The sequence below is a fragment of the Epinephelus moara genome, chromosome 6 (assembly GCF_006386435.1).
Source record: "Epinephelus moara isolate mb chromosome 6, YSFRI_EMoa_1.0, whole genome shotgun sequence".
NCBI lineage: Eukaryota > Metazoa > Chordata > Actinopteri > Perciformes > Serranidae > Epinephelus > Epinephelus moara.
Genome location: NC_065511.1, coordinates 24,614,574 through 24,628,853, shown reverse-complemented (window position 1 = coordinate 24,628,853; position 14,280 = coordinate 24,614,574). Strand labels below are relative to the sequence as shown.

Below are 14,280 nucleotides of genomic sequence, written 5' to 3'. Positions count from 1 at the left end.
AGCGCTGCTCATCGTGGACTATATTGCTGTCATTGTTCATTTTAGTCAAACCATACAGTTTGAAAACGAGGCGCGGCTCCAACTAGAAAACAATGTTTTGATGCATTGGATGTGCTGAATGTGCATATTAAGGCAGTACAGGAGGAGGTGCACATTAATAATCCTCCAGGACTGTAACATGCTCATGTTTAACCCAAACAATGTGTCATGTGACTGCAGTTGGTTCAGATCGAGGTCGGAACACATTCTCACACCAGAGTTCGGTTGTAACCGGACTGAGACCACCTCTTCAAGAAGGTCTCACTCTGGTTGTTTTGGTGCGCTCCTGAATGTGATTGCTGTGTTCACACCTGCCCAAACGAACTGCACTTAGGGAGCAATGAACTTGAGTTCGATTGAATGGAACAAAACAGGGCAGGTGTGACAGCACCCTGAGATAAATAAACCTCAACTTTTGGAATGCAATAACACGCATTGATGTCATGTAATGAGGAGCAACCATTCACTGCTGGTAAATAGCTTCCTTTTTTTTCTCCATAAATATCAGTCTATAATATTATAGAAAAGAAGTTGATCATTTTAGTGCAGGGCTATCCAAAGCTTTACATCTGTTCTACTCAATTAGGCCTGATACACACTTAAAAAGGGACGTCTGGAAGAAGATCAGCTCTGAACTCTTAACTTTCTGTTAAGTAGGCTATGACACGGTGTTGATTATGGTCGCTTAGCAACGTCAGGTGCAACTTGCCTTGGTGTCCTTAAAAGTTGACACGGATTAGGCACAAGAGTAGCACCCAGTGCCAGACTTTGCATTTTTCCAGGCAGTAAAAGATGCGGCATGTGTCCTTACACAGGGGCATCACACATTGCTTTGCTTTTTGTGAGAAAGAGAATTAATCCAAATAAAAGAGAATCTTTAAAGTTAACTTTACATACTTTTAAGATTCACGTTGTCCTTTTAAAATGACAATATTTCTTCATTTTCTGGCCACAGTATTAATAAAAGTCAGTGTAACCTTTTCAAATCCCACATGTCTGATGAATACACTTTCCTCATTGTGTACACACCTATCAAACGACACTTTAACAACCTGTGGGCTAAATGTTTAAATATAAATATAATTTACAAAAATATTATGCAGGAATTATTGTTGTTATGTCATCTTATTTTACACAAATCTCAGTAGATTACAACTTGATAGTTTTCCCTCCCTGGACTGAATAAAACCATCCTCTCTGTACAGATTTAAACAAACTGAATACTGTTTAAATTTTTGTTATTACAATGAATAAGAGCAGATTAGCTCTTAAAAGCTGTTGTCAATTTGATTGACAATAAATGACTGAGCATGAGGAGCTGTGTTGAAGCTGAAGATGAGGAGACACAGATGTTTATCATCAGCAAGAGGCGGACAAGTGGTGAGTTTCCTCCCAGCAAGAAATTAACACTAACCACACGACAACAGTCAGTGTTAATCAAAATAGACCCTGACAAACTGGTTTAAATGAATAATTTTCATATTAATGATTGGCAATGATTACAGATCATTTCTATTATGATGTTATCACCCTCTAATAACATCTAAATCACTCGTTGGCCGTGTCGTCTGAGAGTCTCATCAAAGCAAACATTCAGACGCGTTAATAAAAAACCTCAGAGACAAACCTGCAGACACAACAAAAGCAGAGGCTCTTTACTCAGCAGGAAACCAAAAGCAAGCAGAAGCAACTCGCCTGACCTCACCTCCTTTCCAACCACAGGGGCCAACAGAGAGCCTCGCTCCCAGCACAAACCACACACAGCGCGTTCTGTTAAAAACAAAACTGATTTTTATTTTTTTGTCTCCCTCCACTTGATATGATTTTTAACTCCACTTCATGGATTTTGAAAAAAAAAAAAAAGAAAAGAAAAGAAAAGAAAAACACACTGAAAATAAAAGTCAAAGAAGACAAGTTCAGCAACTAAACGGATCAAAAAAGAAGTACAATCATTGCTTCACAGCACTGAACATCTGTCAGGGTGGAAGACAAATGTTTTGTTCCTTTCATTGTGTTTTTTTTTCTGTCTTGTGTGTTTACATTGATGAGATCTTGAGAAATGTAATAATGCCTGTAATTCAGGTCTGTGTTATGAATGAACCAAACATGCCTGCCCTGTGTGCAGCTCAGAGAATATACAAACACACACGCATACTGCTAGATGCTCGCAAGAGAAGCCCGTTGAAATACTCATGCTCATTGTGGAGCTCCGTACACACCTAGATGCACAGGTACACACACACTCACACACACACACACACACACACACACACCAACACATCGTCTATATCAGCAACAGCAGAGGGGGCAAACCTGGAGCACTGAGGGGTGGGAGGGCAGAGCTTTTTACAGGTTATCTCCACACAAAAAGAAACAGGACAGGAAGAATGACAAGAACTAAATGTGTGTGTGTGTGTGTGTGTGTGTGTCTGTTGAAAGAGCGAGAGAAAAAGACGAAGAAGAGTAGAGAGAGAGAGATGGGTTCCACATTCAACACTAACCTAAGCCAACTCATTCCCTCAATTATACACGGTGGGTTCTCTTCTGGTCAAATTTGTTATTAGTTTCCAAATGAGACATTTTCCATTACTCTGCAGCGAGGGTTCCTGCAGTCTGCTCACTCTTATTGCCCTCTTGAGGCACACAGCACATGACCAGCCCCTATCATACATCCTGTCATGTATCCCAGCCTCCAGCGCACCTTGCACAGTAATAAGACACTTGTAGCCCGCATCGGTGACTTCGCCGCAGCCCTGCCGTCTCATAACTGCAATATAAATCAGCACAAAAACACCAGTTGGTGCTGTCACTCGTGAAAGAAATCCAAGTTTCTCCTGTCAGTTCTCGGCATCACAACCAATATTTACCCCTTGGTTGATTGACAAGGAAAATGCCAGGCGTGGGCTGGTGATTCAAGAGAGGCCAAGTAATGGGACTCTTTCTATGTTGGAGATGTGAGGTGGGCGACTTAATGACTAGGGGAGACGTGGTGGGCGAGATGCCTCCATTGTGTTGCCCGGCCCGCGCGAGCGTTGCTGTTGCTCAGCTGGTGGAGTGCAGCACGCTGTTAATTAGCCAGACGCTCCTGTTCTTAGAGAGGTGAGTGATTGACAAGACGCCATCTGTGGTCACACTGACGAAGAGGGCGAGGCTGGAGTCTCTGTGGCCTGACGTCTTTGCTGCAAGCTGAGGTTTTAAATATATACAGAACACCTGAACTGAATGATATGTATAAAGAGTCTATCTACTTTCAGCTAAATACTAAGACTGAACACATCTATCTATCTATCTATCTATCTATCTATCTATCTATCTATCTATCTATCTATCTATCTATCATCTATCTATCTATCTATCGCAATTAATGAACACTAATCCCAATCTAGACCTACACTCTTGTCATATGACTTTTCAATTTACAATTTTGATGCCATTTCCAAACACCTTTCATTGTGCTCATGCTCACTGGTACAGAGTCTTTCCACACCACAGTCCCATCTAGCATGCTGTACACTAATGCACTCCTTAGGTAATGGAAACGTACTGGGCCTTAATAGACTCGCAACATGGACTTTGCCCATGAGAACTGACTGAGCCTGTAGATAGTTGGTAAACAATGGATGATTAGGATAATATATGGGAATTAGGCGTGCTTTGCTGCAAAGGACATGATCAGGGGATTTACAGCGGCGATAATCATTCATATATAATTGTCACTCTGCGTTGCACACATAGCCTGTTGGTATATTGACTCTGGTGCAGCAACGTTAGCAGTTTCTCACATTATTAAATTATAATCTGTTACATATAATTTCTTACTGTTGTATCGCACACTCTCATCTTATCTCTGTGTATTTTACATCCAAGCATAAGCCTGTAGATACACAGTGTCAATGGCTGCTGGAATTGGCAACGGCGATACGATCCAGGTTGCACCTCTGTCACTACAAATAGAGCATAATGTAACATTACAGCCCCCACTGAATTGCAAATAGGGTGTAAAAGCCTGGGGAGCATGTACGGTTAACACTATATTATGTGGCAAAAACAAATACCAGCCCGGATTGACTTGAAAAGAAAAACAAATGATTAATTCTTCATTCCCTGGATCTGAACCACAGCTCTGAACACATAGTTTACTGAGCTGACATTACAGCTTGCCCAAATAGTTTCAGAGAAGGGTTTAAAATCGATGCGCAATTAGGGGTGTCTTGTATCAGGCATGATGAATTATGCTCTCTGTTCTAAGGCTGGTCTATAGACACTTGATCAATTTAGCTTCTGGGGACCTGGTACGGCAGGCCGGGGAGAAATTGCTCTATTCCAAAGCCATTCGGTCGAATGTATTGATTAACCATTGCATTCTGAATTGAGAGTCGGTCCGGGATCTGTTCCACGTAGGGAAGGTGTTGTAGGAAAGGCTCCAGCGAATAAGTAGTACATTCAAACCCTCTCCGCAGCTTACACTTCTTTTGCTATTCTACAGTCTCGGCTTTAAAGCACCATAATTATTTTACTATATCACTGCAACAGCTCAGGAGCGATGTTCAGTATCTGTCCTTACACCCTAAGAGCTTAATTACACGACCCCTCTCGGCAAAGGCACAGTGCTCTGAAACTGTTAAATGCATTTCAAAGTATTTTACAAACCCCTATTACTAAAATCAATTTCTAAATACTGCGCTATGTTAACAAAAAGCTATATACATTCACCTCCTCTTCCACCTATCACCTGTGCACATTTATTAAATCTTACCATAAACAAAAAAGTGCAACACTGTGTTATGTACTGTAAACTGGCACTGCGCGCTAGTTTTGAGAGCTCAAAACAACATCTTCATTGCACCTTATTAACAAAGATTCTGTAAACAGATCATAACCTTCAGCTGCAGGAGCCAATCAACCCTTTCTCATCAGGGTGCGCCGAATGCAATTAGGGGCTGAGCAAACGTCTTGTTTATATCACTGTAAACTCATTGAACCCCGGTTGGGGTGTTATTTATACACTTGAAGTAGGCCAGACTGTGTTTGTGATCAAGGCTATGTTAATGCTATTCATATTACATAGTGCAAACCATAAATAGTGTGTGGTACACCTTCCCCTGGGAAAGACCACAGCGCTCAAGTTTGGAAATGCAATATGAGCGCTTGTCTGTCTTCCCCCTAACTGGAGGGTTCACAGTCTGGTTAGTGTCATCCCATCTCCCTCTGGCTCTCCCTTTTTGGATTTGCATTGTCAGGGTATCCTCCCACAGGCCCGTCGGACCGGGGCACTCTCTCTCTCTCTCGAACAGTATCCTCTTCTACACTCAAATTGTGCACCCAGGGGATCTGCTGCCTCCTTGCCCACACCCTCTCCAGTCCTCCTCACTCGCACCAGAAGTGTGATTCATTTACATATACATCATGACTCATGAAAACATGTTCTTTTGCTGCTTGTTTGTACAAATACCCACATTCTGTTCATCACCACTCCACCATTTCAAGTCATATTGCCCAAATTCCCGTCCTTCTGGACCCATTAGCCATAAATCTGAACACAACATACAATGTTTCTTTTTTTTTTTCAAAATCCACCCATACACGACATTGACGTGCTTTTTTCAAACCCACATTGAGAAACATGACAGCGTGTTATTTTTTTGTCCGTGTTTTTTTTTTTTTTTTTTGGATGTTTTCTTCTATTTTTTGTTGTTTTTCTTCATCAAGGACAGATTATGTACATACAGATGTTATATGCCACTGACAGACCCAGTGGGACATTGACATGGAACAGTGTACAGTATTTGAGTGGGAAACAAAATAGGAAAAATAAAAACAGCATGAAAGACAGAGATACTGAGAGGATGGAAAAAGAGACTGAGACAGGAAAAAAAGAAGCACTGACCAAACGACCTGCTCTTGTGCTTGAAATGGAATCCATCATTATTTTTGGAGCAACAAGATGCATGCACAAACAGTGTGTTCTGTCACACAGACAACCCGACTACATCGCAGAGGGCAAGACTTTTTGAGTACAACATGTAGTGTTTTAGATTAAGGGCCATTTAAACAGAGCTTCACAATCATTTCAGAGTACTGTACACAGTAAAAGTACAACAACAGACTTATTTGATATACCTTGTTAATGTAGTTTTTTCAGATATTACACCACAGCTTTAACCATATCTGATACCTCTTGCACAGTAGAGTTAGGGGTTATTGCTGGTTTGAAACAGAATCAAACAAAAACACATTCAGACAATTGATTCAGTACTGAGTAATTCCCCTTTAAGGTCGCAGTAGTCAGGGTTCAGCTGGGGTAAACTCATCTCTCCGTGCAGGCTCGTTATGGCAAATTTGCATATAGTCGCTGCATGTGAGTGGAACAGTGTTTTAACGGAGGAACGAGTGCCACCATATTGAAATATGGGCTTACCTCCCACTGTTTGTGCCGTGTGGGAGTAGTGGATGGATAATTGTGCCACAGGGGTTTTGTAGTGCCCATGCCTGCATGTCACAGGTACACTTCGGAGGGAGTACTGTTGCACCAAGGCGAGGTTGTCCTTGAAGAGGATTCCTGTCAGTGGCAGGATTGAGCTTGATTTATGGGGGCCATCACTGGCTGGCAGGAGGGACAGGTGGAGCCCAGGCTCCTTCACTTAGCCAGCCACAGGTAACGGCTAATTACATCTTTATCTCCCTGCGGTCTGGCCGAACAAGAACCGACTTACAGCTGCGATCAGAGACTGACATGGATCCAAATCATTTATCTAGCTGGTCGGAGAGAGACACACACTATGATAAGTGGACAAATATGCTGTAAATGTGTGTGTGTGTGTGTGTGATGCAGTTAACAGCATGACAAAAAAGAGTCCAGTACATAAACTGTTACAAATTATAAATTATATTATCATTCACTGCCTCTGGACTTGGATGAAATAATCCCTCAGACTGTTTCAAATGCGTTTTTAAAAAGCTTGTCATGGCAAAATAGAGCACATCACTTCGAAAACTTTACATGTCTTTTTTTTTTTGTTGTTTGTTTGTTTTTTTCATTGTAGTTGTTCAATGTGTGTGACTTCTCAGAGTAAAGTACAAAAATCATTTTTCCCACGCACGGCTCATTACCATCAGGATTTGTTCATTTTTTTTCTCACATGGAATTACTATTCATAGTTATTCAAATACTTATTAACATCATCATCATCTGTACTATTATTAACACCAAAAAAGTAAAAGCAGGTAACCTTGCAGAGTAAAACAGACACAGTGCAGGGAGGGTAGGGTAAGGGTGGGGGTGGGGGAGGGAGTGAAGGGAGTATGGACTCACAACAGGAACATCTCTAACCGGTACATGCTATCAACAAGCGACAAAGAGGATGGAGCTGCAGCTTTGAAACAGAAGATATTGTTGTCACTGGACAGTCTCTTGCTGCTTCAGAAAACTGGAGCGAAGTTGAGGCTGATGGGAGATGTCGTTCTGCGCCAGGCAACCTGGGGTCGCCGGCGTGGCCTCTGTACTGCATATATTTACACTGGGGGAGGAAGACGGAGGGAAGAGGGGGGGTGACACGGAGCAGAGAACACTATAGCGATGCGAAGGGCGACTAGACAGAGCACGTTGAACAGAGGGGCGGGGAAAGGGGGGGCAAAAAAGGTTTGGGTAGTGAGGGGGTCTACATGCGAAACCTTGGTATAAACCCCCCAAATTACATAAAGGGGTAGTTAAGACTGACGCCGTCACCACCCACCCTTTTTTTTTTTTTTTTTATACATTTTGACATCATTCATAGCAGCTTCACTGCTACACAGTTAAAATCAAAAAGCCATACATGTTTGTGTGTGTGTGTGTGTGTGTGTGTGTGTGTGTGTGTGTGGGTGTGTGTTTGTGTGATCAGAGGGTGACACATGGCCACCAGTTGGACAATTTTCAAAAGGTCACATGACCATCAGTACCACATTATAACTATAATTTCCATAAATATCCACCATAATATTGAGATTTTATGTATCATTTCCATAAGGCAAACATTGTAGGTCAGTCATTAGTCTATGTAGTATATTACATAAATGATCGTCCAGTTGTTAGATTATCTATTTTTCTCATTGATCGCCGACACAATAATCGTTAATATACACTCTCTATCAACATCAGCTCGGTGGTAATAATGAGGGGACGACAAAGTGAGGGGGGAGGTACCAAGTCAGACAAATCTGCAAGGCATTCTGGGAGACATTAAGAGAGAGACAGACAGTGTGAGAGAGAGAGAGGGAGAAGAAAGAGATGTTGACAATGGTTTTGACCTCGAAATTGAATTAAGGGTGCGGGGGGGTTTTGGGGGGGGAGGGTNCATATTCTTTTTGTTCACAGTGATGGGTTCGTAATTAAAGAATTTCATTTCCTTCTTCCTTCCGTAGAGAGGGGGGTTGGGGGGCGCAGGGGTAAGGGGGGCTTTCAGGGACATTTAGGGACAATTCCAGGTGGCGCTCTCGATCTTTACACCTTCAGCAGAAGAACAGCAGTGAGGGAAACCCAAACACACACGCCGACGCTCATCCCTGCATGTAAACCGGTCCCTCGGCCCTGTATGGCCCCCGGTCCTGGAAGGGAAGAAGATGGAGAGGAGGGAGGGGAAGAGGAGAAATGTGTCAAGTTAAATACGAACAGCAATGAATTTTTATTATAACAATTAATCAACAAAATTAACTCTGATACCCTGGCATAATTACTCCAAACATTTAGAGGAGCTCTAGTCGACATTCAGCATTAATGTAGCAGCAAAAATCTATTTGCTGTGTAAAGATATAGAGTAATGGCATCTTGAATGGAGAGTGAAGTCATGCTCCATCTGTAAGTGCTGTAATCCAAGCTTCTCTGTTCTTTGTTGTGGTAAGCTGGTCCAGCCTCGTGATCATTTAAGTGCATGTCTGTATCCCAGTGGGTAGCTAATTGCTTTTGCTCTGCATTGCCCTCATATGGCAGTTACCACTGATATCAGGATGGTGGTGTGGAAGTGTAGTACCCATCCTTCTGTTCCTTGCTAGTAAACACCAGCGCTTTGTCAGCAATGTTGCTGTTGTATTGTTAGCTGCTAGCTGCTGGCTCAGCCTCCTCCATGTTGAGAGCCATGTGCAGACAACTTCTGAATCATTGATATGCTCTGAATATCGTAATGAGCTCATTTAAGACTACACCTTTGCATTCCAACAGTGATTTTGTGTTTTACCAAGTTAGAACTAAATCTCCCATATTCCAGCAGCTTTCACTCATACCGCCATCTGAAGCTGTGTCTTTACAGCATTGTCTTTTTGGGTGGAGGGTATCAGTATCCCCATTATTTTAAATATGAGAACATCTGGATCCCATTTAACATCAGTGCGTACTTAAAATAGGCAAAATGTGTGACATATGCTGAAGTCATGATAAAGTTAACATGTTAAGCTTACAGGCTGACATTTTGACTTATCAAACACAGGTCAACAGGCCAAACATCCATTTGGATGTGCCAGAAAGAAACATAACTCAACCCTACACGCACAACATCCATTCAACTGGAGCCCCTAATTGGAATGCAGCCATCATGAATGTTATTAGTTACACCTATTTGACACATTAAAATGACCACCAGACAGGTCTATGGAATTTCTTAATTTACCATCATATTAATATGGTTAATCTTAAGTTACAAAGCTGTGAAATGCTGGAGTTTACATGTCACAGGCATTCAGGGCTGAAATTCTGGCTTGTCAAACACAAGTGAAACCACTGACATTAATGACGACTGTAGGTATGCCTGAAATTCAAGCCGCTGAGCCTGCATGCAGAGCACAAGCACACAGCCATTGTGAATGTTATTAGTTACACCTATTTGACACATCTAAATGACAACCGTGAGAAAGGTCTATTGAATTTCTTAATCGAGTGACATGTATATGGTTTATGTCAATTACAAAGTCATGAAAAGCCTGAGCTGACCTGTGAGGGCTTACATTTTGACCTCTCTAAACGTTTCTCCGCAACAAGAAAGATAAGTACAATAATGTAAGCATCCACACTGATGAACAATAACGTTCTGTAAACAGTGGTGCCAAGCCTGCGCTGTGTGCTCCAGCTGTATCGGCAGCTTAGGAAAATAGATACTGATGGCTTGTTACTGCTGTATGTTGCGCAGAGATAGAAAAGGAAGACCAGAAGGGTATGTGTTCACAGGCCTATGGTGATTCAGTGTGTTGTTCAGAAGTGTTTCAGGACTCTATTTGTTGTGATGTTCCAGTATTTACAGACCCAGACTGCTCCAGTATATCGAGCAACAGATGCAGACGCTGATGCGCAATGTGCAAAAGCACACAAACATCCAGAATTTATTGCACTGTGACAGGGACACATGGTATGAGCATGGATCCGAAGCCTAAACGGGTTGCTAACTTTGTCAGTTTCTCACACTGTAATGAGGAAAAAGCAACACTGTATAATAAATACAGACAAAGCTATCTAAAGAAATGACCTCTGGGTCATTTTGCAATTTACAGTGCTTTAGTCAATAGTAAGAAAGGCACAAGCCACATTAGAATTAAATTAAGTCATCAGTTAGTTACCAAAATTAAGATATGTGCAGGTTTAAAGTTTTACTGGAAATGTCAGGCTAAATTGAGACTCCGTCGTGCCTGTGTGGGTAAGTGGATGGATTTTGGTTGGCTGTCAGTGCTTCTATCATCCATCAAATGAAAGGGATCCCAACGATATTATTTGGCAGAGTCGTTCGTCTTTATTGTTGTGTTGTGGACATGCCATCCACTTGAGTTAGAATGATTTTATGAAACTATATATGCACAGGTATTGTCATAGTTTTTACTCTTGGTGTGTATGGCCCTAAACAAAGGTGAAACTAATAACATTTATAATGGCTCTGTTCCATTTAGGTGTGCCAGAAATCTGAGCCAGTGAGCCAGCATACACAGTACAAGCACCCTGGCACCAGAACACCTCAATGAAATGCATCCCTTATTAAGTCATTAGTTATTTCTGTGTTTTGCAAGTAACAATGCCCGCAGTGAGAAAGGTCTGTTGAATTATAAAATTCAATATGTTAACATGTTGAATGCCAGCCAGTGCTGTAGAGATAACCTTTCTGGTTCTCCAGAAAGCAAAACAAAAATCAATATTATTCAATATACCATTGAGGACATCGGATGTGGAATGCAGAATTACACCATGATTGAAAGGACAATTGTAAGAAAGCCTTAATTTACCTTCTCTCTTCCTGTTTTGTGCCATTAGGCAATCTAGTAGATTTCTAAACTGTAACCCGATGGCTTCTAATGTGACAGTGTAGAGTAAAAGCTAGCACAGGCTGCCAATGGTGTCAGTAATGGACTCATTTGTTGAGGGTAATTACAATAATGTGCCAATTTTGATGTGATAGTGGGTTGTTGATATTAAAATGCTACATGTGGCACCTTTAAAATGGTGAACAAAGAGGTACAAAAGCATAGAGACAAAGTCGGAGGAGGCAGTGACAGTGAGGGACAGCGTATGAATAGAAATGCCGCAAAAGTATCAGATTATGGTCTGATTTTCCGTGCCTGGTCCAGAACAGAAAGGGGTTTGTTGTGTTCTAATGATGGCAGGAGGAGATTAGGAAGGAAAGAGGAGGCAGAAGGACAGATGATGGAGAGATAGTCTGACAGAAGTGGCAGCAGTGGTGGAAAAAGAGAGCAGGAAGATGTATGGGTCTGACGGCAGAGTGAGTCATTGAAGGGAGACTGGCCGAGATAATGGGTAAAGGAATGAAAGAAGAAAGGGGATAGATGAAGGACTCACTTAAGATGGTAATGCTGAATGCAGTAAAGAGGGGGAGGGAGGGTGACGGGAAATGGAAGGGTAGGAAATCGCTCATTGGGGACGGTTAATGTGAATTGGGCTTGGAGAGAAATGACAACTTCTTGGGTAACGGGACAGAGCAGAGCGACAGTCTGTGTGTGTGCATGCAGGAGTGTGTATGGACGAGAGATGGAGGGTGAGAGCATGAACGAACGCGCGAGAGAGAGAAGGTAATATAGGCAAGCAAAGCTTTAATGGGGCGGAGAATAACGAAAATGGGGAGAAGGAGGGAGGAGAGGGCTGAGAAAATGCTGTGTTGTGTGCAGAGCAAAAATGAGACACTGCGAGGAGGGAAAAACAGTGCGTTGTTCTGTGGTCGTATCTCACGTCTGTTTGCTAGTCACACCTGATAAATGTGAGTGCACCTATGTTCTTGTGAAAGCTTGGGTTTGCATACATGTGTGCCCTGCACATGCACCTGCATGTACATCTATGTGATAACTTACGAAAGAGCAGCATGCTGGCGTTGGAAGCCCCCAGACGGTTTGAGGCAAAGCAGGTGTAGTTGCCAAAGTGTTTCTCTGTCACATTGGTGAACAGCAACAGCGAGCGCGTCTTCTCGTTTTTGATCCTCAGGGTGTTGTCACTCTCAACCGGCCTGGGTGGTAGTGGTGGGGGCGTGAAAGCGAGAGAAGGAAGCAGGAAGAAGAAGAGAAAAGAGAGTGTGTCAAAAAAAAGAGAAATAACACAACATCACACCTAGTGACTCAGCCCGCATAAGCTGCTTGTTTTCTCCGTCTCTCCAGAGACGACCAAGCACCACAGTCCCTCTCCACACACCGACTCTGTCTCACCTTGTACTAATAGTGAAATCTAACAGTCCATAAATAACAGAGACCTCCTGCTGGGGCCTATTATACTCTATTAACAGCTCTCTCTGGCTGGCAAAGGCTTGTCTAAGTACGTCTGCATCTTACTTTGGCTGATGCCAAATCATCCTAACTCTTCTACGCTCTCTGGGACCTTTTACAAACTTGGAAGGACAGATTATGTGTGGGTAATGGAGAGCAAATAGGTTTCCAACAAGCTAATATTTCTCCAGAGATGGCAAAAACATACATGATTATCTCAGACCTATGCTAATGTCAGAGGTTAGGCAAGACAGCAGCCAAGACTACGTCCACAGAAAGTCAGACTGTTTTTTTAAAGATCTCATGTCCCCACAGAGAGGTGCAGCCCAATTATTTGGCTGAGTCTCAGCTGGTAAATCTCTGTTGTATTCCCTCCTTTTCTCTGTTATCACCTACTGTAAACTGTTTGTTTTAAATACTGCTGAACTCACAGTATAAATGTTCTCATTAACACGTTGTGTTTTTGTTGTCAGACAATTGATTGGTTTAGTTTAGTTCAGTCATTTTCTAACTTATACAACTCAAATGCACATAAGAAAGAATATTAAATAAATAATAATAAGTCATCACTTTTGAAGCAGAGACAAACCAAAGCAAGTTTTGCTGACGTCTTAGCTTATTGCACTTATCCTTTTTACATTTATTGTTTTGTTCTCTTTTGATTCATACATCAAAATGAAAGAAATAAGCAAACTAAATATATGTAAATTATATATATCCAAAAGTCCCAAACAAAAATGATCCACACTAGTGTTCATAACTTGGATTTCTATTTCTAAATCAACTTGTTTGAGTATTTTTGAAAAAATCTGTGCTACATATTTTATTTCCTTTTCAAAACTATTTCATAAATTAACTTCTTTGATTGGTACAAATTTTTGTTTTGCATTTGTTCTAATCTTTGTTTTTGTTAACTTCTGACTTCCTCTGAGTTCATACAGACTCACTCTAATTGTCACTGGATACAGTCTGGAACAAGTCCCAAGAAAGTGAGCCTGGCTTTGAGGGAAATTTTCTTAGAGGCCAAACAGTGGAATTACAACTTCTGGGTATGTCATGTGACTCTGCCAGCTAGTTCAGGCAGTCAACTTGAGCTGCACTCATTCATACACGCATGTCACACTTCACTCTCCATATGTCATCTACAAAACACACCCTCTCAATTCGGCAGTCCATTTAAGCTGCAAAATCTTCTCAGCTCTTCCTTTGCATTGTCTATGCAAAGGCTGCTGCCCTCTATCAGAACTACTGCTCGCTCTTTCAGCCCCAGCCCCACCCCATGTGTAGGCTCTGGCTGAGGGGTAATATTTAATCATCACTCCTCAATATCTCCTGTAAACATACAGTGGTGTGAAAAAGTGTTTGCCCCCTTCCTGATTTCTTACTTTTGTGCATGTTTTCCACACTTAAATGTTTCAGATCATCAAACAAATTTAAACATTAGTCAAAGATAACACAAGTAAACATAAAATGCAGTTTTTAAATGAAGGGTTTTATTAATGAGGAAGAAAAAAATCCAAAGCTACA

General features: G+C 41.7%; 1 protein-coding gene across 1 annotated transcript in view; it reads right to left on the bottom strand.

Annotated features, from left to right (window-relative positions):
• Positions 1-8,376: 8,376 nt before the first annotated feature.
• The window catches only part of iglon5 (IgLON family member 5), a 131,283-nt gene continuing 125,379 nt past the window's right edge, over positions 8,377-14,280 (bottom strand). Inside the window, exons 7-8 of the mRNA XM_050047270.1 lie at positions 12,349-12,500; positions 8,377-8,622 (exon numbers count right to left, since the gene is read on the bottom strand). Coding sequence (XP_049903227.1) covers positions 8,519-8,622; positions 12,349-12,500 — 256 coding nt within the window. The 3' untranslated portion in view covers positions 8,377-8,518. The remainder of the gene's footprint in view (positions 8,623-12,348; positions 12,501-14,280) is intronic.